The sequence below is a fragment of the Lissotriton helveticus genome, chromosome 2_1, assembly GCF_964261635.1.
Source record: "Lissotriton helveticus chromosome 2_1, aLisHel1.1, whole genome shotgun sequence".
Lineage (NCBI taxonomy): Eukaryota > Metazoa > Chordata > Amphibia > Caudata > Salamandridae > Lissotriton > Lissotriton helveticus.
Window position 1 is genome coordinate 1346422950 of NC_136059.1, and position 26479 is coordinate 1346449428.

Here is a 26479-nt window from a genome sequence, read left to right on the forward strand (position 1 = left end):
AAGGGAAAAGACAAGCTAGTATTTTTACATAAGGTTAGTTCAAAGGGATACAGGTGTTTATTGGGTGATAGGTTCCTCTTAGCTGTTATATGGGGGTGGGGGTTTAAGGAAGGCTTTAACAATGAAATGGGGATAACAGAGACAATTGAAGAAAGATGTGATAAAGTTAGTGGTATGAAAATTAAAGTTGTGCTGTTCCTGAATGATCTAGAATTTCGCAAAATCCAAGGGACAGTAGGCTACAGAATCAAAGAGATGGGAATCCATTTCTTTGGAATGTAGTGCCCTCGCACACCCAGTTGGGTGTCATGCTTCATCATCGGGCTGCTCCTCGTCTGACTGGCAGTGCAATGCCTGACGGGCTCTCGATGAGGGGCACTTAGCGGAGATCTTTTTCCAAATAGCCGTTTGGTGGTGTGGGGGTGAGAGATTTAGTGAGTATAGATGAATAAGTGGTGTGTGATGTTTATGTGAGTTAAAACAGGGTTGGGAGTACCAGCAAAAATAACTTTAATGTTGGGGTCTCCTACCATGATTAAAATAAAGAGGAAAGGCGCAATGCTAAGTTAATGTCTTTGGTGTGGTGCTCTTCTGAGTGGTGGGTAAAAATGTTTCTTCCCAAATCTACAAGTCTAGAGGTGATTCATCAGGACCTAAAGTTAAAAAACTATCTACACTAAGGTGGACCGGAAAACAATAATGAATTAATGTTTGGGATTTAAGCCACCATCAAGATAAGAGGACCTGCCGCGGACTGATGAAGCAGAAGTATATCCCAGTTAGGGTAGAACCAGTGCCACTAGCCATTAGACAGAGTAAGTCATGGTGGCTTAAATCCCAAACATTAATTCATTATTGTTTTCCGGTCCACCTTAGAGTAGATAGTTTTGTTTCGCTGGCAAGAATGTATTTCCTAATTAAAAAAGATTTAATCAATTGCATCTGGATCAATAAGAATTTACGATGGAGAGTTCACCAGGTTGAATATCCAGGTTTACCATAACATCTTGAGACATCCTGAAACATGCTTTCCACATACCCCTCACGATCCTTCTGCTGGATGCCGAGGCCACTGATTCACTGAAGTGGGGGGCAAAGCATTGAAGTTTATAAATATGTGACCCGAGTTAAGGAGTTGGTGGAAGTTTTGCATAATAACCCAATAGCATCAACAGCAGAATTTAAAGATGGGACCGTAAACCTCTTCATAATCATATGGAAGTGAGACAGAGACATCCAATATTACCATTACTGTTTGTGTTAGAGCCCCTAGCAACCTGTCTATGAAGAGTCCTTGTTCTGAAGAGATTTATCTTGGTAGGCGTAGTATAATATACAATTGATGGGACACAGTAAGGAAGCACAATGGTCAGTCCCGGTGGCATTAGATGTATTAGAGGATTATAGGGAAAATAAAAGGCTGAAGATCAATAGGGCAAATAACGTAGTCATCCCAGTGCACAGAAGAGACTTAGGGCCTGATTTAGATCTTGGTGTATGGGTTACTCCATCACAGATAACCCATCCACCAAAATATAAATCCCTTTATAGCCTATGGGATTTATATTTCGGGGGACGGGATATCCGTCACCATTGTGACAGAGTAACCCGTCCGCACATCAGGCCCATAGATGTTCCGTGGCAGTTCCCATTACATCTATAAAGAGAGAAATTCTAATACTATGGAGTAAGGTGTCCAAAAGCAATACACATTCCCACAGTCTTAGAATGAAGGTGGAGTTAGTCAGATTTGTTGAAGGTTTGAGGTGGAAAGTGTCTGCCTCTTTAGCTGCCTGTTCCTACATATTGTGCATACTACGTAAGATACAGAGCTGGAATTCACGAGACTACAGGGACTATTGAAAGGACTACTTTGTCATGTGTAACTGTTTGATTGAGATCCAAGAACAAGAAAGCTATTGGACGACATCGTATCAGGCAGTGGTTAATGGCTGCTTCTTTTGCCATAGGCAGAATACTGTTCACACAGAGTGAGATCTCATGCAGGGTATAACACATGCCTGTGTGATGTATGGGGATACATAAAACTGAGCATACCTAATCCAAGAAAAATGGTGAATTGTAGGAAAGCCACAGCACTGATAGGATGGAAGAGTAAGGTAACTGTGGGCATGCCACTGTGGGGTGAGATGTCAGAACTGAAAGGATAATTGGCATCCCAGAGCTCAAGGATTCCATGCTTTAAGGTGTTAGGATAACATATGAAAAGTTAAGAGGCATATATGAACGGGAAATTAAAGACTTTTATGATATCCAGCAGAGATCTTAGACATATCTCGTGATTAATGAACTTGCTGGATCAATCTGTGCGCAGTCTAGTCACAGGTTTAAATAATCAATAAACACATAAAGTGGTAATGTGCCTATTGCAAAACACACTGTGTAATACGTAGGTCACAGATTAGTATGTTACACCTCAGTGTGTTGCTGTTTTGGTTTTGGAGATCCTTGTGGTACATGTGGTCACAAGTTATACTCCTGCTAATATAGCTCAGTGCTTTATGAACTGGTATTGAAGTGCTGCATTCAATCTGCAAAGCATAAGTGTAGAAATGTACTGCTTTTTTCTAAATATTTCATTTTTCTAAGGATGCGAAAAAGCCCCCTTTTTGCAGTATTAAAGACTTATGGGAAAGTGCTACATAAATGGCTATTAGTGTAATTGCTGATATAGACAGCTATATCTGACCTTCTTGCAATGCATGCATATCTCTTACATAAAGAACTTGGAAAACTCAAAAACCTGCCTCTAAATAATAGTTTACCTTAAAGCACTTTTGAAGTGGTGTGTTGACTGTCTTTATTTTCTCAATGGCATTGGCATCAAGGTGTTAAAGCTCCAGCTAGCCCTCAACGAGTATGAGAGTCGAACAAAAAGAGTATTGATGACACTGGCGGCAGAGCGGCCCTGATTTTACTGGACCTCTCTGCCGCCTTCAATACCGTGCCCCACCATCTACTCCTTGTTCGCCTTTCTAACATAGGCGTTGTTGGCGCCGCCTGGGATTGGGTTAAATTATTTCTGAAAGATCGTTCCCAACAGGTATGGATGCCCCCCTTCTCCTCTACGGCCAAGAAAATACTCACGGGGGTCCATAAGGGATCTACTCTGAGCCCGCTGCTTTTTAATATCTACTTGGCCTCTTTGCTTAAGCTGGTGGAGGAATTGGGTGCAAAAATAATTGAATACGCAGACGATACTCAGCTTCTATTCATGTGGGAGGATTCTGACTCATCCAAGGACCTTGCTCAGAACTGTCTCTCTGCTGTATTTAGATGGTTGGCGCAGGCACAACTCAAGTGCAACGAGGACAAGTCTGAGATTCTCTTATTTGGCCAGTTTCCGCCTGCCTTCAGGGAGACGTTATGGCCCTCTGATTATCCTTGTCCTAACTCGGTGGGCGCCCCTGCAAAAAATCTGGGGGTCTGGTTTGAGGAGGATTTGCAGTGTGTGAAAAGTTAGCCTGACATATGATGTCCACTAGTTCTAGTGGGCACCTTGCACCAGTCTAATCGACCCTTATTGATGGTGGTTGTAAAGTCAACCTTATAGAAAGCTATCCTAGTGGTAGCATGGACCAGCCGTCAATAGGCTAAGACTTCAGAGAGCACGTGAAGCCAGTTGTTTTACCAATTATAATCCCTTGAATACCAAATGAAAGGGCACCACACAAGGTATATATCAAATATATATGTATTTATTCTAAACACAACCCCTCTGCACTCTTTATGAGGTCAGAGGTAAAAGTACATCACAAGTTACTCAATTAGCATACAATAAGTTGCACATATACAGTTATGCCCTAGGGGCATCACGAACCATATACTAAGAAAGTGGTATAAGAACCATGTGAGAGTTAGAAAGCAGGCCTAGGGCCTCTAGAATCGCTGGGGCTACACTGAACAACCAAAGGTTAGGAAGTAGGAGGCCCACGGGAGACGTGTGCAGTGTCTAAACACAGTCGCGAGTTACCATTGACTTATAATGGGAAACAAAGAAGTTACAAAGCTACTGTTTAAGGACACTTCTGGATGGACTAGGATGGAACCCTTTTAAACTAGGACACTTCAAGAGTCAAGACCCATGGCAGCACCGGAGTACTCGTGTTACCTCACCCAGGGAAGCCGGTTGCATAGGTGTCTTTTAATGTCGGGTTTCATCGTCGTTTTCTATGGAGATCTGCAAAGAAGTGCTGCAGGCGACCAGAGGAAAAGTGTCCGGGTAGATCGGTGATGTGAAGAACCTGAAAGCAGAGGGGACAGAGTCTGGGTCACTAGCCAGTGACCAGGAAGGAACCAGGAAGGAACCAGTCGATGTCGCTTGCTTGAAGGTGAAGAAGGTGAGTTTGTCTCTTCAGCCACGAGGTCCAGGAGGCATTGACGATGACCAGGCACTGGATTTGAGCTGACCCACTAAGAATCTAGTTGACTGCGGTGTAGGTAACCAGATTGGACCCAGCAAACCTTGGCAGCTGCAACCCACACAGGATGTTGACATTGTTTGATAGGATGTTGAGATTGGCTCTGTTGCAGACCAGCAAGGTCTGTGGCACTGGAAGCTGGAGCAATCCTGGAGCAACCAGGATCGCAAGTTAGATTCAAGATGGTGTCTTCAGGGGGCTCACTAGCCAATGGGAAAGGAACCAGGAAGACGCATCAAGCACAAATGTAAAGGTGGGGCTCACGGACACTCGCAGAGTGTGGGGGCCTGAGCTTCAGTTCAAATGATGCTCGGGCTGGGGCTTCTCGTATCCCAATGCACAACTTACTGAGGCTCCAGGAAAGGAGTGCAGGTAGCAATATACCGGATATCCAAGATGTCCGGTCCAACGTCTTTCCTGTCCGCCACGGGTCTCAGCTTTGCTGTGGATGTGGATCAGAATAAGAGAAGTCTGGAAGTCCAGTTCTTGAGTCGCAGAGTCTTTGGGTTCCGGCGGGAGCCTTGAAACTGCAGACTGGCAAAGTTGCTGATGGTGCCTGTTTGCACAGGGTGGTCACTCTGTGACCACAAGGGAGATGTCTTCCATCTTCTAGTCAGAATAGAATGTCGAAGGTTCAAGAGTTCTGTATCAAAGTTTCTTTCCCGGATAATCTAAAGTCCTGGGGACCCAGCTCCTATATTTATACTAAGGATGGGGTCTGGATTACCTGACTAGGTCCCTCCTATGGGTGGACCTGAGAAGGGGGTGGTTACACCCCGTTCCCTTTGTCCAGTTTCATGACAGAGCTGGGGCTGGAGTGCCCCAGCTACTGGTTTGAACCGGGCTATGTATGGAGCACCTTGTGTGCCCCAGGCAGGGTCTAGATGCATTCACTGTATGAGGCCCTCCCTGCTCCAATAAAACCCCTGTCTGTAGAGGTGCTGCCACCTTCCTGGACAGGAAACCTATTGTCCAGGCCTCCCTTGCTGGAGTTTCCCCCGGCAACAGGAGGTCAGACTCGTGTCTGTGGCAGCAGCATCCTTTTTGTGATTCTGAGGCTCTGTTTAACTTTAACCGGGTAAAGCAGTAACATACATGTCTTTTCCCTCTAAAAGGGTGGAATGCTACCCCCGCCACCAGAATTGGCGTGGGGGGGGTAGTATTCCAAAGTGTTTGACACCTTACACAACATGTTTCGATGAAGCCAAACCAAAGTTAGCATTAACTGCGAGGATTATAATGCATTTAAGACTATATGGTATGGCTATATCATAGAACAGCTATAATGAGATGGTTCTGAAAGCTGCATAGGGGCTAAGCTCATGCTAGGGCACCCTCTCACATAAAACCAAGCACTCTGCCTCCAGGATTGTCGAGGCCTACCATAGGAGTGGCTTATAGGTGTATATGTGTCTATATATAAAGGTAGATACAGGTATACTATATCTATGTAAGGGGTGATTACACCACCTTACCCAGGCTGTGCGAACAGACCTGTGGTGTCAGTTTGGAAGGCAAACCAGGGGCGGCACAATACATGCTGCAGCCCCTGGTAGGCCTAGGGTGCACATATGCCCTGAGTACCTAGGGTACACTATACAGGGGCTCACAAGGGTGACCCAGTAACCAATCTGGTATGTACCTAAAGTACATGGTATCAATTTAGAGAGAGAACAGCTGGGCTGTGGGTCTGATTAGCAGGCCCACTGCCACCCTGAAGTCGAAAAACTAGAGAATCACAGCAAAAAGTGGGGGTGACCATAGGAAGCAGACCCTACTCTCCTACAGGGTGAAAATCAAGTAACTCACTGTAGTCTGCTTTGGCACCCTTAAAGCACTGAGAAGGTTTTTTCCTCTGCTTCCAAGGTCGGCCAAGGAGATGCTCCTGCGGGCTCTGATCCTTTCCCGCTTAGAATACGCCAATGCTCTGTATGTCGGTATCCCTGGGTACCTATTACATAAGCTTCAGATCATACAGAATGCCGCGGCGAGACTCCTGTTTAACATCTCGTGAAGGTCAAGTGTCAAACAGCAATTACGCAACCTGCATTGGCTTCCTGTGGCCCAGAGAGTACAATTTATGGCTCTCATTCTGGCTCACAGAGCTCTGCTTGAGCTGGGACCATTGTACATTAGAACGCGTTTCTCCTTTTATATCCCTAATAGACCACTGCGCTCTGCCTCCCTTAGACGGATGGCGATCCCACATTTCTGCAGATTGCGGCTGGGGGCCAGTCTTAGTCTGTTAAAGCAGCTACCTTCTGGAATTCTCTGCCTTTGTCATTACGGCAGACTCAAAGCCTCACACTGTTTAAAAAGCAACTGAAAATGTTCCTCTTCAAGCAGCTTTGTTAACGGGCTCCATTCCATCTGTTCACTGTTATACTTTGCGCCAGGACCCTCTGGTGTATTAGTGCACGCTACAAGTTTACTATAACATAACATAACACTTTAAGTGAGGCATTTGGGTTGGGCTCAGCTGGAATTGAAAGTGAGAGACCCCCCTTACCTCTTGCAATTTCAACCGTGGCCCGTGCAGGTAAGAGAGGTGGGGCCAGGACGGTGGGGGCATTTAACAGACAACTACGAGAGAAAATAAATTAAATAATTCATTTGCCCTCATTGTTGGCTGTTGAAATCCCCCCGCCCCCCAAACTCGGACCCACCATTCTTACCTGCACGGGTCGCAGCTCTGCAGGTTGTTGCTTGACCATACAGCCGTGTGGATGTCACTGACTCTGTCTCGGTGTTAGCACATTGCCTTTGGACTAAATGAACAAATTTCACAGAGGCTGCCCCAGATCCTGAATCCTGCTCAATGATAGCTGCTGGATCCATGATCAGGATGGGTGCCCATAATTACCAGTGCCGATTCTGATTGCAAATCATCTCTGGGAGATTTTACTGAATGCCCTTTCAGATTGTAACAGAATTTGATTTCCTCTCTTAGCAAAACTGGCCGTTCAAGTTCACGAAAATGACTTGTAGCTAACCCAGCCTTCAATGACACTCATTCATCGTTCTTTTCTCTCTATCTCTGAGCCCCTAACACAAAGAGGTAACACAGGAAGTCTTCGCAGATGCCAACCAGCAGACAGAATTCAAGTTAGACAAAACTTGCTTGTAGTGAATTCACCTTCAATCACGAACAAGACAAAGAGCTCGAGGATTCACAGATCATTTAAAAATATAGCTGACTTTAGTTTGGGATGGTTTGGTAATCATAACTAATGCATGCCAAATGCTGATGAAGTAAGACCAAGATAAACCTGAAGTTATAAAGATTTCTTTAATGATAGTATGAGTAAAAGGTAACTTTGCCAACTTTATCTGTTGTTAGTTACCTTGTGATGGAGTTAATGGATGCCAACTTGTGCCAGGTGATTCAGATGGAGCTGGACCATGAAAGAATGTCTTATTTATTGTACCAAATGCTGTGTGGCATCAAGCACCTTCATTCAGCTGGAATCATTCACCGGGTGAGTGGCACAAATATGCTTGTATTTGTGATTGAACTATATGAAAATATAATCTTAAAAGCGCGGAATTAAGGGTGAAGAAAATTGCATGTTTTTAAAATTTTACAAAAGAATGCTTGTAACTTGAAATGTTTTTAACTAATGTCCAAGATCATACTTTTTGGTTATTGGTTTAGACTAGATTATCTGGTAAGTCTCAGCTCTAGAGATCTTATTCATATATATGGTCAAAGTAAACTCTACTTTACATTGTATGGAAATTGTGGATCACCATAAGCAGAGAGAGATCAGACTGAAGGACACATACCTTTATAATGTTATTGCCAATCAATCATTTACACTAATAGAGGAATACTTTTCAATTCAGATATGTTGGTTTAATTCTCGAATTTGTACTTTGGTAATAAACACAAGAATAGGCTTTTTATGACTTGTTGCAAAGAGATATTTTAAGCAATCCCTATCAAAGTATTTTTGCTAGTTACTGAACTATCTGTGAAAGAAATGTAATATGAAAGGAATCCAGAAAGTGTATTATGTAATAAGTGGGATTGGGTATTCTGGGGACTGCCTTTCTTAGAGTTTGTTGTCATTGATTATTGTATGTCAAATAAAGTTGATAAGAAAGGAATTTGGGTACTAAACTGAGTAAGCGTCCTGGAAACAAGTATGTTTTTCAGGTAGTTACTGAACTATGTGTGAAAGAAAATTAATAAGACAGGAATCCAGAACGTGTATTATGTAATAAGAGGCATTGTGGATTCTGGGGATTGCCTTTCTTAGAGTTTGTTATCATTGATTATTGAATGTCAATGACAGTTGATAAGAAAGGAATTTGGCTACTGTGACACTTGAAATGAAAAATAAGATATTGAGGCAAATTAGTACTGCTATTTTAATGTTCTTGCCCCAACTAAACAGAAAGAAGAAATGATTTCAAAGCTTAAAAGCTTGGTCGATTTTTATAAGTATTGTGTGTGTTCTGATATTATAGAATAATGTACCAGCCACTGTAGGTGATATGGATATTAAAATATTCATTGCCAAATAATGCTTGAGGCTCCATACTGAGTACTTCGTGCAGGTACAAACTTATACAGTGTCTTAGACTATCCATAGCATGTACTCGCTACAGGTATTTCAAAATTCCCTTTGAGCAAGATGACTGATAAATAGATCGCTCATCACTGCAGCTCTTTCCTAAATGGTGTTCACTGACTCAATCCACACATTAGGCGAAGAGAGTAGTTACCATCACAGACGTTTCCCACCTCCTCGAATGTCTTACAGAAGTCAGAAGTCAGTAGCAAATTGATGCACCATTCTTCAGCCTTTAACTTCGTGATATGGCGATATTGGACTCTAAAAATACAGACTACTCACTCCTGCAAAGCTGTGCAGCAACAACAAGATTGCCTAACAGGGTGACCTTGGTTCTCCTTTCACCACTCATTCCAGAGTGCTTGTCTTCCTTATCAGAAAGACTGTCCCACCCAGCGATCTGCCAACACCAACCCTCCTCAGAACGTGCTAGGACATTCAGTCCTCATAAAAACATAATGGCCCTAAAGCCTACTCATAAAATCCTCCATCTATAAATTCTGATCTGGGTCCACATATTCATGGTAACTATCCCACACTTTACAGTGCACACTTCAGTGGGTCTTACAATTTGTTTGCTGAGCCTGTGGGGACTGCCTACCGGCGACTGCTGGATTCCTGAATCTCCCTCCACTTCTCGCGGCCCCCGCTTCGCGGGAGCCGCTCGCCAAGGATAACTTTGTGCTCTCTGCACACGGAAGTGCTTTGGACCCGTGGGAGGTGATTGACTACTTGTAGGCGTATTACGGGACTGCGAGGACCAGCCTGCAGTGCGGCCTGTCATCAGCCGCAGCTGGTCCTCTTCCCGCCTCCGCCTGGATTAAACCCCCCCCCACCACTGCTGCTATCTGGGGTTTGCTGAGCCTGTGGGGACTGCCTACCGGCGACTGCTGGATTCCTGAATCTCCCTCCACTTCTCGCGGCCCTCGCTTCGCGGGAGCCGCTCGCCAAGGATAACTTTGTGCTCTCTGCACACGGAAGTGCTTTGGACCCGTGGGAGGTGATTGACTACTTGTAGGCGTATTACGGGACTGCGAGGACCAGCCTGCAGTGCGGCCTGTCATCAGCCGCAGCTGGTCCTCTTCCCGCCTCCGCCTGGATTAAACCCCCCCCACCACTGCTGCTATCTGGGGTTTGCTGAGCCTGTGGGGACTGCCTACCGGCGACTGCTGGATTCCTGAATCTCCCTCCACTTCTCGCGGCCCCCGCTTCGCGGGAGCCGCTCGCCAAGGATAACTTTGTGCTCTCTGCACACGGAAGTGCTTTGGACCCGTGGGAGGTGATTGACTACTTGTAGGCGTATTACGGGACTGCGAGGACCAGCCTGCAGTGCGGCCTGTCATCAGCCGCAGCTGGTCCTCTTAGCTCCTCCGCCTGGATTAAACCCCCCCCACCACCGCTGCTATCTGGGGTTTGCTGAGCCTGTGGGGACTGCCTACCGGCGACTGCTGGGTTCCTGAATCTCCCTCCACTTCTCGCGGCCCCCGCTTCGCGGGAGCCGCTCGCCAAGGATAACTTTGTGCTCTCTGCACACGGAAGTGCTTTGGACCCGTGGGAGGTGATTGACTACTTGTAGGCGTATTACGGGACTGCGAGGACCAGCCTGCAGTGCGGCCTGTCATCAGCCGCAGCTGGTCCTCTTCCCGCCTCCGCCTGGATTAAACCCCCCCCACCACTGCTGCTATCTGGGGTTTGCTGAGCCTGTGGGGACTGCCTACCGGCGACTGCTGGATTCCTGAATCTCCCTCCACTTCTCGCGGCCCCCGCTTCGCGGGAGCCGCTCGCCAAGGATAACTTTGTGCTCTCTGCACACGGAAGTGCTTTGGACCCGTGGGAGGTGATTGACTACTTGTAGGCGTATTACGGGACTGCGAGGACCAGCCTGCAGTGCGGCCTGTCATCAGCCGCAGCTGGTCCTCTTAGCTCCTCCGCCTGGATTAAACCCCCCCCACCACTGCTGCTATCTGGGGTTTGCTGAGCCTGTGGGGACTGCCTACCGGCGACTGCTGGATTCCTGAATCTCCCTCCACTTCTCGCGGCCCCCGCTTCGCGGGAGCCGCTCGCCAAGGATAACTTTGTGCTCTCTGCACACGGAAGTGCTTTGGACCCGTGGGAGGTGATTGACTACTTGTAGGCGTATTACGGGACTGCGAGGACCAGCCTGCAGTGCGGCCTGTCATCAGCCGCAGCTGGTCCTCTTAGCTCCTCCGCCTGGATTAAACCCCCCCACCACCGCTGCTATCTGGGGTTTGCTGAGCCTGTGGGGACTGCCTACCGGCGACTGCTGGGTTCCTGAATCTCCCTCCACTTCTCGCGGCCCCCGCTTCGCGGGAGCCGCTCGCCAAGGATAACTTTGTGCTCTCTGCACACGGAAGTGCTTTGGACCCGTGGGAGGTGATTGACTACTTGTAGGCGTATTACGGGACTGCGAGGACCAGCCTGCAGTGCGGCCTGTCATCAGCCGCAGCTGGTCCTCTTCCCGCCTCCGCCTGGATTAAACCCCCCCCACCACTGCTGCTATCTGGGGTTTGCTGAGCCTGTGGGGACTGCCTACCGGCGACTGCTGGATTCCTGAATCTCCCTCCACTTCTCGCGGCCCCCGCTTCGCGGGAGCCGCTCGCCAAGGATAACTTTGTGCTCTCTGCACACGGAAGTGCTTTGGACCCGTGGGAGGTGATTGACTACTTGTAGGCGTATTACGGGACTGCGAGGACCAGCCTGCAGTGCGGCCTGTCATCAGCCGCAGCTGGTCCTCTTAGCTCCTCCGCCTGGATTAAACCCCCCCCACCACCGCTGCTATCTGGGGTTTGCTGAGCCTGTGGGGACTGCCTACCGGCGACTGCTGGGTTCCTGAATCTCCCTCCACTTCTCGCGGCCCCCGCTTCGCGGGTGCCGCTCGCCAAGGATAACTTTGTGCTCTCTGCACACGGAAGTGCTTTGGACCCGTGGGAGGTGATTGACTACTTGTAGGCGTATTACGGGACTGCGAGGACCAGCCTGCAGTGCGGCCTGTCATCAGCCGCAGCTGGTCCTCTTCCCACCCCCTTCAGTGGCTCTGTGTATATAAGTTTCAACAGTAACGCGCACGCGGGACGCGCCCGGGACATAGCCCGGGGCTAAGCCCGGGCAAAGGGCGGGCCCTCTAAGGCCCTCAAAGGTCCGAGGAGGACGGGACGGGCCACCCCCTTGGCGCTGTAACCTGTGGTAGTACTTTGTTTCATATATACTCCAATTCATTATTGTCTAGTGTAACTGTTTCCTTCGCAGGTTGCACTATGTCATTTAAGCGGATTAATAAGAAATCATCTCAAACACATGACCCAGGACAGGGGACCCTAAACTTCACGGTGACTAATGGACCAATGCCCACTCTTCGTGAAGAAGCTAATGAGCCGCTACCATTGATAGACATTAGGCAATCTTCCCCACTTAATCTTCTTAGCTCACAGAATTTATCTTTTTGGGAGGAAATGAATTCTCTATGTGGCACTAAGTATGCCCTAGTGGCATCCCCACTCCATGTTAAACGCACTAGCAGTTCTTCCCCAATTAGGAAACCATGTGACCTACTACTACCATCTCTAATAGACAATACCCAAGGTGTTGCCTCGCCTCAGGGTACAAATGAGAAAAGAAAGCATGATGAGATTATTGGAACTGGGAATCATCTAAACACACCAAAATCGTGCGATGGTCCTATAGCGTCAGTCACCAACCCCCCCTTAACTACGGCAGAGAGTGGCACTTATGTAGACCAAGTACTTTTACTGTCTCAGATAGAGTTATTATTTAAGTCTATCGTATTACCATTGGTAGGAAAAATCAACGCCCTGGGTGATAGGATAACGGGGATTGAGAGAATTGTTTTAGCCAATCTCAAACCACCTAATAACGATCCATCTAACGGGGGAAGACCCCTTACGGCTATCTCCATTACAAAAGAGATAAATACTACTATTAATTCCCCTTCTACCCTCAAGAAGGCAACACCCAATGGCTCTGATTTGTCCACCTCAACTAAAGTTTCTTTGTCTACTAATCAAACTAAATACTCTCAAACTTCCCCACAGCTCCCTAAAAAACCTACCATACCCAAAGCTGTTCCTAAACCAGGGTTTAATAGGTATATTGCCGCCAGAGAGGACCCAACCCCAAGTAGTTTAGAATCTATACATTTGCCCCCTGAAGCTGCTCCATTCGTTCTTGTTTTTCAGGAACACCTGCACCTTGTCGTGGGAAATTTGAAAGCCGTCAGGAACTTTTAAATAAAGTCATATTCTGGCTTTCCAAAAACAGACCACTTGCACATGATCATGACGGAGGTATCCTGAATGTTAGAAGGGTAGGCTGGCTAGGGTTTCAAACTAAAGATATTAGTGGGGATCTGGTCCTAGTAAAATTTAGAGATAGGAACATAGTCCCCCTTTTACGAGCTTACCCACCCCAAAAAAGAGACGCCCCTATATCCGTTTGGGATTTACACGACTTTTATCCAAAGTAAACCATTTATAAATGTTTTTATCTGTCGCCCTGTTGATAAATCAACTTAAGGTTATTCTTAATGTACTGTAAATTTTAAATATGAACATATGTATTGCGGTTTTTTTATATTAATGTATACTTTTATGACTCCTCTGCGGAATCGAATAAAGTTATTTGATTGGGTCTTACAATTAAATGGGCCACATAAACTTGTTCCAAGCCACTCCATCACTGCACCCCCTCCCATCGGGGTTGATCCAGCCCTCTGGCATTGCCTGAGCTCTCAAGTTCTTTATAATCATGTGTAAGTTGAATGTCCACTTTGGGTTCCATATTTTGACTTTGCCTTTAGATACTTGTGTCTTTGGTCTCCTAGTTATATCTGCACAACTAACACCACAGATGCAAAGAAAAAAACATGACTGGGATTGGAAACTTTTTTTCTTCTTTTTTTTTAAATATTCAACTGATTCCAGAAATATTCTCTTAGCACTTACATTAATTGTGCCTGAATATGTCCCCAGTCCAATCTTGTAGCACAGCAAAACATACTAATTATAATATTTAAAGATCAACTTGGCCTCTTCTGCTTCCTCACTTACACTCCTACCTTTCTAGGGCTAGCTCCAAGTGTTACCAAACTGCAGAGCTAAGCACAATCTGGGGCCATTATCAAGCTACTTACACTTCTATCACAAACATATATGATCTACGGCCCCATCACATGACCTCTTACAGTTCTCAATTCTAGTGCTTCATTCAGTGACTTCCCATACTATATAATTCCCAAATGACCTCTCACTCAGCCTGTGTCCATTCCATTAGTTGCTTGTGCTATTCTAGAAATGAGGGACCATGCCTACCTTTCAACTCATTGGTAGCTTGTTTATTAGAATGCAAAATCAGCACATTTGACCACATACCTCACTTTTCCCTGAGGGATATCAATCTCAAAATGAAGTCCTCTGCAAACATTTCACTTCTTGCACCTTGATTTGCTGCACAAGCATTTAGACAAATTCACAGAAAGCAATTTTACACATCCATACCATGTGAAATAAATCAGCCACCTCTTTTGCCATCCTGGGCATTCACCTAGGCAAGAGTCATTCCTCTTGTGCATCAGCATTTGGATGAGGTACACTCAATGTAGATATTAAAAGTACACACTTCCTTATCGAAGAGGAGAGCAAGGGGCAGACTTCAAGCCCCAGAAAACCGTGCAGCAGGCACCGTCGTCTCTGCAACCCTCCTGGAGGCGCTTGATAACTTGGGCTGGCTCAGGCCCCCGCAGCGAGGGAGACCTTATCGAAGAGGGAGCAAGGGGCAGACTTGAAAGCCCAGAAAGCCTTGTGGTAGCTGCCGCGGTCACCGCAACGTGCCCGGTGGCGCTTAATAACTTCGGCTCAGGCCCCCGCAGCACTGGAGTCCTTTTCAAAGAGGAGAGCAAGGGGCAGACTTCCAACCCCAGGGAGCCTTGCGGCAGCTGCACCGCAATGCACCCGCAGGTGCTTGATAACTTGGGCTCGTGCCCCTGCAGCGCAGGAGTCCCTATCGAAGAGGAGAGCAAGGGGCTGACTTCAAGCACCAGAGAGCGTTGCGGCTGCCACCGCCTTCACCGCAATGCACCCGGAGGTGCTTGATACTTGGGCTTCCGCAGTGTGGGACGCATGTCGAAGAGCGGGCCCGTCTTTGCCCATCATCGGCCGTGGAAGGTCGGGCTGGGACACCCCTCTTTCAACCATGCAAAAGCTACTTTTAACTACTAACGAGAAAAAAGGGAAAAGTAAACCACCAAAAGTACCGGCAAGGTTTAAATAACCTAAAGCTTGCCATCGACCTGATGTAGCAAATGAACCCTTAGTGACAAGTGTAGAAATCCCTGTTCCCTCTGAGTCTTCCAAACAAGCAGCGCCCAGCATGAATAAATCCAGTTGTTCAGAGAAAACGGATAAGGTTGTGTATTCACTATATCCCAAAATAAATGTAGTTCCAAATGTGCCATGTCCTAATCGCTTTGCTCCTTTACAGCTGATCGACCAAAATCAAGAAACCCTTGTACAACATGTTTCTACATTAGTAAATATCCAAATTCAACCAACTGGAGTTATTGACAATGACCATGGCGGAAGGAGTTGTTTTGATACACTGGACTCAAAACTGGGCCATCTTAAAAGTCTAATTCTTTCTCTGTCAGCTTAAGTTACCAGATTGCTAAATAAAACTTGCTTTTGTGGCCAAGATGATAACTGTAATAGAGAAGCTCAAGAGCCCCTTGTGACAGATCAATTGAGTATTAATCCAAATCTTCCTACTTGCACTGAACCAATCAAAGTTGCAAGACAAGCAACTGCTATAAATTGTAAACAATTTCTAACTGGGGAAAATGTCTGCCCCTGAAAGAACACCAATTAGTTCTTTTCCTTTAGCGGGCATACGTAGACCTGACACACTGCAATCTCAAGAACACTTCAATCGCTAATTAAAGATTTCTTGCCTCATCAACCAAGAAGTCACTGTGTTAAAGATTATCCTACATTGTAACAGGAGTCTTCACCTATCTCTTCTTTACAATTGATTTACATGATTCAGGTCCCGAAGTTGAAGCCAGATTTTTTCAAGGGCACAGAAGCTATCATTAATAAACTGACCCATTGGCTGAGGGCTGAGCAGAAATGTCTCTCTGTGGTTAGATCTGACATTGTGCACGCAAAAGGATATTCACCTAGCCCATCTACACATGACTATATACAAATCGTTTTAAGTTCACAGCAGTTGGATGAAAATCTTATAAACTTTGGACTGCGTACTTGTCACCTCACGGGGGCTAAATCCTTGGGAATAAGATTGAAGGCATTTCACCCACTTGTTAAGATCTCAAGAGCTTCTGTTGCTGCTTCATCGAATTTGGAAATAATTGATTGACTAATGTGTAATTTTAAAATGAACTATTCTCAGCCAACCAAATGTATATTCGATGAAGTATCTGTTGTGAACTTCAAAGTGTCAGAAATTGCTCATGTACCTGGGTGTAATGATGGGTCTAGCTTGATTGCTACCAACACAAGCAATTGTCTGCAAATTGAACTTCAGGAGATGTTCTGGAGATTAAAGATGGAGCTAGCGCAGTCGAAGTTAATATATATAATTCCTCAAGAAATTGTGGCATTGTTGATAAAGTATCGATATTGTCATTTACGGCCAACCTAGGTGATACCCAGGATATTACCAAATTCAAGCATATCCAGCATACCAGTACAAATATATACGAAAATACATGCTTGGATGAGACCCCAGGTGTACCATCTGGAAATAGGCATAGTAGATCTAATAGCTTTCCATCTAGCATTAGACAACTATTGTGGAATGTAGCTGGACTGGGTTCTAAGTTCACTGATTCAGATTGGGTGGCATATATAGGGGAACCTGATATCTGTCTAATCAAGAAACCTTGGCTACAGACAAAGTATTTATAGATGGGGTTACTTCTCTTAGCGTCGATGCGGAACCAGTGGAGCAATTTGGGGGACCTATCGGTGGCCTTATGATTTTAATTAGGAATAGATGTATTAGCGCATTTACACCAATAGGAATAGATAGCCCTGATCTAATGGGGATCACTGTGACCTTTGCATCAGGATTTTGTATGGCTATCTTTAACATTTACGTCAGACCTGTAAGGGGATCTGACAATTTACCTACATTACTTCTTTTGGAAAAGCAATGGAATACTGTTCAAGTAAACACAGAAATTGTAGTAGCAGAGGACTTCAATACACATTTCTTAAGTCCCTACTTATGTAATCACAAATGTGCCCTAGACACTGTCCATTAAATCCTATGCCTGCTGATCTTTCCTTTAGATTAAGTTAGCTGAGCAGGAGTTTCATATTTCCTTTGAAGAGTTTGATACCGATCTGCTGCCTCCGCATGTCTCCAGTAGAGTGGATACCACTATGAATATCTGTTCTGTCTCATGGACACACTCTCACGTGTCACTACCAGATATCACAATTGGCACTTGACATAAATATGTTCCCACATATATCCCAAATTGTGCTCTAACTTCAGCCTTTAATTCTCAAATATGTCACCCATCCTAGAAATAACCTTATTGATACTACATTTCCCATTAAAGTAAATAACCATGTTTTTGAGGTCTGCTCTGACCCACAAAGAACATTTCTGGTCAAAGGTTGGTGCACTTGCTGCTTCCTACTGCTTTGCCGTTCCCATTTATCTTTCAGCACCCTGGCCATTCTTCTCTCCTTCTCTCTGGGTATGCACTGATTGTATGTCTCCTCGTCTGATACCTATAATTGAACACTTAGGAGTCTTACCTTTAACCAGGCGGGTTATAACAGCGCCAGACTTATTACCCTCCCCTTGCCACCTTGCTTTGTAAATGGTACGTGTGAAAGCAGATATTCTATTTATTGTATCAAATATCTGTGCTAAAACTGTCATATAGGTTTCACCATAAGGAAGGTTAAGCAACAATTTACTGATCATAAAAGAAACATAATAGTGAATAAAAATAATTGATAAGAAGACAATTTATAGAAGCAAAACATCATGATCACCAAATCCACTTTAAATACTAAAGCTCCTGTACAAAGAGCATGTTTGATATAAAACATAAACACAATGTAGCCCAAGGCCATGAATGAAGACATTTTAATAGGGTAATAGTTGAAAATGTCATTAGTCCTGCAGATAGTTAAGATGTGTCTCCTTTATTACTGTTTTTTGAATGCTGTTAAATACACAAATGGTTAAGCACATGATTTCATGAAATAAACAGGATATTAATATGTAAAATATACCATGAATATTAGTGGGAGAGGTAAACATTATGCATGTTTAATCAACAGAAATTTCATCCTGTCACGGACTGGCAGGCAGTTTCTTGATAAGGAGCCAAGTTGAAAGTGAAAATACATTATTAGGATAAAACACAATAAACATATTAGACTTTGCTACACAACCTAAAACATTGGGGGAGTATGGATGCAAAAGGTACCTTAGTTTTCTGGGTGAAAAAAATGAGAAAAGAGATGCATGTAAACTAGCTAGATTACTCATCTCCGAAACAGATGAAAGTTCACTCAACACGTACTTACTGTATTCTGTAATGTGGAACTAGAATAGAAAGAAATTAAACACTAGTATGATGTTTTGGAGTGGAGGTGCCGCATGAAAATACAATAGAAAGTGAGGATACAGTGATAATAGGGACAGAATTAATATTTAAAATATGAGAGAAATGTACATATAAAAGGAGGGGCTTTTAAGAGCAAGATAATATGGGAATACTTATTCACTGAATTGTGGGACAACTGGTAGGATTCCCATTAGTCCTACTGAGAAATATGTGCAGGTTTTCAAATATTAGCAATAAAGTTGTATTTCAGAACTTTTTAGAGAAGAACATTACTTCTCATTTTTCTTTGTTCTTTAGACAAAACTACAATGAGACTGAAATGGAAATTTGTGCACAGGAGACTTAAGCAATTATTTATTTTAAGCAGAGATCAACAGAAAATAATGCTATTTGTTTGTTCTCTATGAAAGGTGGAATACTCACAAAAAGTAAAATGAATATACAGACTTTTGTTTTTGCGAATGTGTCATGAGCGAAATTAATATATTTGAAGCACAATATTGAAGATGAATTATAAGGAGATAACTTAAAAGAGGTGGTCATAGTTTTATTATATAGGAAGTGACCACACGTCTCAAACAATGTACTGAGAATTTTCTACAGGTGAGTTGGCGATCTCTTTGAGGTAGTACACCAAACCTTAAAAATCCAGCAAAAGCAAATTACCAGATGACATGGCGAATACACACTGGATAGCAACATAGGAACCACTTTATGCGTTATTCTCCATTTTTCACAGGTGTGTCTGAGGTTACTGTTTATTTAATCTTTCTTATCATTGATATTACCCTTGTCCACACCCTTTTTATTTTCTCCCTCTACTCTACTGGGGAGCTCATTTAAAGCTTAGAAAACTGCGCGCCCCATTCCCAGGTTGGCAGACGCTCTTGCCTATGCACCGCCCGGCGACGGCTGCCAGCCAGCCACATTAGAGCGCCAAGTCTGATTGGTGAAAATATCTGTGATATGATGTGGATGAACTTTTATCATGCTTGAATGCTAAGAGTGACACCATGATTTTACAGCTCCCTAACCATTGTCTTATGCTTTTTTAGCAAAACCATAATGTCTAGGATTTGGTGCTGAAAGTAAAAAGAAAATTAATTCTGACTTGTAGGGATTTTTCTCTCTGAGCGTCAATGATATTTTCACGTTTTACTTCACAGTATTCCAATTGCTCACATGGTAGTCCCAAGAAGTCAAATCTCTGATGGTAGTAACCCAAAAGCCTGTGTCAGACAGGCTGCCAAAGTCAAAGTTGACTGAAGCTCCCCTGATGCAAACTCCCTGGTTATCTCCACTGTAAATGAGGTCAGAAACCACTAATTCATGGCACTGCTCCCACTCGGCTGAACTCTAAATGATGCCCTTTGTCCTTTCTCTACTCCATGCATTGTGGGCAAACAAGTTCCTCTAATCACTATTTGAAAAACCACCCATACCATTGGGTGTCTTCCAGTGAACGCTCTACCGCCTCACAATAGTATATCATCTCTTTCGCCACCATCTCCCTAAAAGTGGGATGAATCAAGGCCCCAGTCATCCCACAAAGAGGAAACCTTATTCTTGCCTTCTGCAGCTGCAACATATGTAGTAGGTGGGAATGATATAAGATTGTATGTTTCAGATAGTTTGTTCTAGAAAAACGATTTATATATTTTTCCACTGTCATCACGAAGCATGTGTGTGTGTGTGTTTGCATGCACGTGTGTATGTTTACATGTGTGCTTTTGCTCACCTGTATGTGTATGCAAATCATGTACAAGGGTGAAGAAGGAGTACCTGATCATCTCTGTTTTCAGTCCTTCAAACATCTTCGAGCATGAACCACTAAATTACCTTACACAGAAACGACGAGGATTTCACCTGCCAAAGTATTTAAATCGGCATGAGTAATACAATTAAAGCACCTACCCAAATATGAATTCTCCCACCACATACATGGTTTCTTCCTTTCTCCAGCACAAAGACTATCTCATAACCCTCAAGTGAGTTATAAATCTATGGGCTGATTACGATGGTGGATGTTCTTCAGTCCATCCGCCATCATATTTGGGATTGGGACCGCCCGACATGCTGTCGGTGGTTCCATAGTAGGCATTACAATGCGACCACCACCACGGCGGTCACAATGCCTATATTTTACATTGCGGTGGGTGCTGCTGGTAAAAACGGGACATGTTACATATCCCTGCACTACATGGCAGGCACCACTATGTGTAAAAGTGACGCACCGGCGACTCAAGGCCTTCATAAATAAGGCCCCTCAATATTTTGCCACCTTCTCTCCTACTCTCATGTGTTTTTCCTGGCTCATGGCTAGCTATACATTATTCCCCTTAAAAAGGGCCCGATTTTAAGTCTTTTAGCAGGATGGCTAATATCCCTTGCATTCTAATTGAATTTGTTATTGTGTGCATTTGTTCCTGTAATGTGTCATGTTAGGCAACAAGACTATCTGCTATTACTGATCAGTTGTCCTGTACACTTAGATGCCCATGTCTGCCAATGTCTTCTGCCCCTGCCTTTACTCTATATGCCTGTGCTGGGGGAGCATCATTGGACTATGGGGATATTAGTAATAATTAAAAGGAGAACCTACAAAATCTCCTGTTATTGCAACTGCCTCCATTCCAGGATGATTATACTGGTACACAGGTGTGTAATGCCTTTCGGTTACATTTAAAGATGAACCATGGCATAAAAAACTTTTAGAGGTATATATTAGAAAGGTTATGCCTGTAATGCTAATGTGTGGCATAATATGGCACATGGCATTTGATGGAAAAATTTGGAATATGATCCCGTTACCCAGCCTTTATTAGCAATCACAAGTATAGGATGACAACCCATGTCATTTCATAGTAATAGATAGAAACTTGAAACTGTGTGTTAGTGCGTGTGTGGGTGGGCCAGGTCATTTTAAACTCTAAGGACAAAAGAACCAGTACATGGCTATATGAAGATGCACATGGGCACACGGGAAAGTACTTGTGCATGTGAAGCTCATTGTGGCATCTCATAGCAGTACACAGGTATATGAGGTGATATCTGGCCAGTGATGGTTGTACCTTAGCAAGAAAAAGGGAAGCAGAATGTTGGCAAATAAAAATGCTTCTGGAATACATTGTTGGTAAATAGAAATAAGGGCTATTATTGAGACTGTGAGGCAGTATCTACCAATGTGGGCCAGTATTAGCAAAAAATAAATCCGGGGTTATAATAAGTTTATTTTCTGAAAATAATTGACTGATCTTAGGGGCAGCCTCCTTTCTGCCACTACCAAATAGATTCTAACTCATACTATGTGACTCAAATTGTAATAAGATGAGGCTAATCGATTATGAAGACAATGATTAAGAGTGACCTTCTATATAGGCTTTTGATCACATGCCCAAGGCATAGGGCTTATGTTGGAGCAGATGAGAAGTGATCTAAACATTCCCATTGACAATAAAGTTTCCCGAATCTTACAGACAGAAGCAATATTTAACACCTGCTTTAATCTCGTCACTTTTCTCCGAGGAAGTTTGCATTTTTTACCTCAACTCCAAAGATTCAGTGTTATTTCAGTAGTTGTTATACCACAGGCTACAGCAGTGCCACATGTTGTGGCCTCTACCAGTATCTGATCAGGAGCCTTAGGTGAAAATGCAATTTTACATCTTTTCATAACTTGTAAGCAGATAGGTTGCCACGATTTTTCCCCAGTACTGTACATAGTGCACAAAACAAACATGTACAATGCCCCATATATTGTCTATAGGGCTTTTATCAATATTGTTTTATCATGTTTATGTGAGCATTTTCAGTGGATCTTTGTCACTAGATCAATTTCTGTAAGCCTGCCAAAGACATCTCAATTTGTTAGACATGGATTCTGAAGTTATGTATCTTTATTCCTTGGCATTTCTCTGTCCTACGTCACTCCTCCCTTTCAACATTCTCTAGCTCCTCTCCTCAGCCTCTTTTTCTTGCTCCTCTCTTCAGTTTCTTCCTACTGCTCCTCCTCTCTCGTGCACCATCTCCGTTTCTCTTCTTCTTCTCCTGTAAGTCGTTCGCATTTCTCCTGAATCATGTCTCTTTCTGTCCCTTTGCCCCCACACTCTTGTGTCTACCTGTTTATTAATCATCCCTCAGTGTTTCTTTCTTTTTCTTTTTTAGCTGTTTGAACTCAGTTTCTCTGACTCACTCTCTATGGTTGCCCCTTCATCCTCCTTTTCCCACTCTCTCTCTATTTCTATCTTTCTTTCTCTATTTCTCTCGCTTCCTTTTTGTCTCCCTTGCTCTTTTTTCCAGCTTGTTTTTCTTTCTATTCTAGCTTTACCTTTCGTATGCCTCTTACACTCCTTTTCTTTCCTTTTCTTTCCAATTCTTCTCTACTTACACCATCTCTCCAGTTCGTCTCGTTTTCTTCCACTTTTTATTCTACCTCTCCTCAGTTTTTTTCTGTTTTCCCCCTGCTTTCATCAGTTTATCTCGTCTAGCCTTTCCTCCTATAGCTGAGCAATGCTTTGTCTATAATCATTAGCCTTCACTTTCCAAATTTCTTTGTCATCCACCATTCTTCCTTTGAGCATTCTCATTTTTTCTTTCCAGTCTCCTGTTCTTACAATTGATTGTGCCTCCATTCTCTGATAAAGGGCTCCATGTCTCACTCTCCTTACCCTGAGTTAATCTGTGCAGTGATTGATTAGTCAGTGCCAGAGTTGAGCCTCTACTTGGCCCCCTTGATTTACAGGTCAGTTCAGCTATACCAATGTCTACATTGGAAGGAAACAATGGGCCTGATTACGATGTTGGGCGGACCGCAACCAACTAACGGTTGGTTGCGGTCCGCCCTTTATCTGCCATTGCGGTCCGCCTGCCGCTTTACGATGTAGTGGGCGGAGGCATCGGGCAGAGGGACCATCCACTGTGCTTCCAGAGCCCGTAGGAGCATTGGAAATTCACATAATCCCATAATGACGGTGGTGCCAGCCTGAGCTCCACAGTCAGGATTATGATGTCACTTTCCGACAGCCATTCAATGTCGGCCTTTCCAACATGGAAAAGCTGTCAGAAAGTAACTATGGAGGCCCCTAGTGGGCCCTCTTCCCCCTGGCCCTCGTTATGGGACCTGGGGGGAATTCCAGCACTGTGTCGCCTTTCCCTCCCACTGCACAAGCTGCCAGTGAAAAATGTATGTTTTCGACCGCCCATAGGGTGGTTGCATCCAAATTGTGTGGTCGAAACTGCCGACCTATTGGTGGACGGATTCCAATCTGGTTCGTCCGCCCGACATCGTAAATTAATTATAAGTAATTCATAGTTTAGTTTTTAATGAATAATAAATATTTTAATTGATCATTAAGTATGTTAACTGAGAAATTACTTTTTTTATTGTAGATTTTAGGTGTTGGTTTTGTAGGGGTAAAGGGTGAGAAGTAAACTAATTTTATTTAATATATAATTTGTTTATTGATATGAATTATTACATTGATAATTAGTTATGTTAATTCTGTAATAAATGTTTTGTTAAGTTACATTTGGAGTGTGTTTTGTGGGGTATATTGCGGGGAGTCACTTAATTATAATTAAATCAAGATTTATATTTTATAATGATAATTAGTTTATTGATACATATTTATGTTAATAGTGTAAATAATTCGTTTTTTAAAGTTAAGTTTAAGTATTAGGTGCGGGTTGTGAGTTTTTCAGGTGAATATGGTGGGAAGTAATTAAAATAAAATTATTTAATACATTTTTTGTTAATAAATAATTTAGAAATAAAATTGTTTCTTTAAATTATTTTTTTATTTTAATTATAATATTTGTAAGTATTTATATGTTTTTAACATTGTCGTATGTATTTATTTAATTTAATTTTTAAAATGAAAAAGATTAGTTTTTTTTACATAATTATATTTTTGTCTACTATGTTTTTGTAATTATTTGATTTTGTTGAAGAGAATGTGTTTGTTTCGAATGTTGCATGACTGGAGTGGGAATAGTACATTTTATCACTCTGCAATCCTACACTTTCCTTACTGTTGCACTCATTGGAGAGTGAATAGTAAAATTTACCCCTCTGCAATCCAACACTTTCCCTACTGTTGTACTGACTGGAGTGGGTGTAGTACACGTTACCCCTCTACAACCCAGCACTTTCCTTACTGTTGCACACATTGGAGTGGGAATTGTACATTTTACCCCTCTGCAATCCAACACTTCCCCTACTGTTCCACTGACTGGAGTGGGAATAGTAAATGTTGCCTCTCTGCAATGCAACACTTTCCCTACTATTCCCCTGACTGGAGTGTGAATAGTAAATGTTACCCCTTTGTGATGTAACAGTTTTTCTACTGTTGCATTGTGTGAAATGGGAGTAGTAAAGTTTATACATATTTAGCAGAATGTGCTTACTTTTGTATAAATTGTAGTGGGAATAGTATATATGTTAATTGTAAAATTATTTAATTTATTTGAGATTGTTTCAATTTATATCATGTTTTTCCTTGTTTAAAATTATAATATTTATAATATTTAATGTTTTTAACTTGTAAAGAATGTTTATAAAATTGTAAGACATTTCTTTTTACTTTTTATTTCATTTAAAATGGTTTGTTAAATTAAATTTTTTATTTTATTAGCATATATATTTTTTTTCCATAGTTATTTGTTATATTATTACACTATTTAAAAAATTCTGAATTTATAATATCAATTTAAATTATTAGTTTAATAATAGTTTTTAGATATATGTAAATATATATATATTAATAAATTTGTCTTTGACTTTAAAAAAAGTGTATTTGTTATATTTGTTGAAATATACATTCTATTTTGATTAAATTACTACATATTTAATACAACAATATTAATGCCAACAATTTTTTTATTCAATATTTTAGTACTTACAATTATCAGTATAGGATGACGATATTTTTGAAATTGATACTTTGGTCACAATTTTTTGGTATGGGGATATTTTCATAGACGATATTTTGTCAGTGAACCCACATTTTCTAACGAGTCTTCAGTTACACTTCGCAGATTTTCATTTTAAATCCATTTAAAGCACTTTTAATTTTTGACAAAATAAGGGCTTGTATGTATGAATTTTCTGAATATAAGCATGTGTTGCAGCTGCTCCCAATTAAGGCCCTGATTTAGACATAGGTGGAGAGGGTACTTTGTCTCAACGGTGACGGATTACCCGCTATGCCAAAGCAAAGTTCTGGCCACCTCTTTTAAAGTTGGGCAGAACTCCAGTATGTACAGGGCAAAGACTACTCCATCTCTGCCACCTACATACGTCTCGATGGCCCTGGATTAAGAGCCATCGGAGGTTTAGCCATATGTTTGTTCGCCCTATTTAAAGCCGGCAAACACATGGCCAGTTTTCCCTGTCCATTACTGTCAGTACTGTAAAATAAATTACCCCCATGGCAGGGGAGAAGATCATTGTTTTTTTTAAAATGTTTGAAAGTAAACAAAAAAGAGTAAAAGTTTGCCGTCCCTTGTTGACAGGGCCGTCTGCCAAACTTTCAATGCATTTACAGGAACCACTGTGATCGTGGTTGCTGTAAATGCTAGAGATGTCTGTTGGGTTGGCCGACAGCTCTAAATTTGGTGGGTGGATATTCCCTCAGGGCGACAGAGTAATTTTACACTGTCACCCTGATAGAGTGAATTCCTGTCTGCCAAACTATAAATCAGGCCCCAAGTTTGGAAGGCAGGGCTCGGAGACCTCATCAGACACATACCCTGGGGAGCTTCTGGCAAGCTACAGTCTTTCTGAGAGCTCAAAAACAAAAGCACCAAGTTTC

At 43.0% G+C, this 26479-nt stretch overlaps 1 protein-coding gene across 3 annotated transcripts in view; it reads left to right on the top strand.

The window, feature by feature from the left end:
• Window positions 1–26479, top strand: part of MAPK10 (mitogen-activated protein kinase 10) — a 561938-nt gene that overhangs the window by 239071 nt on the left and 296388 nt on the right. For all 3 annotated transcript variants that reach the window (XM_078677508.1, XM_078677509.1, XM_078677510.1), the window contains exon 5: window positions 7783–7921. In XM_078677508.1, coding sequence (XP_078533634.1) covers window positions 7783–7921 — 139 coding nt within the window. The remainder of the gene's footprint in view (window positions 1–7782; window positions 7922–26479) is intronic.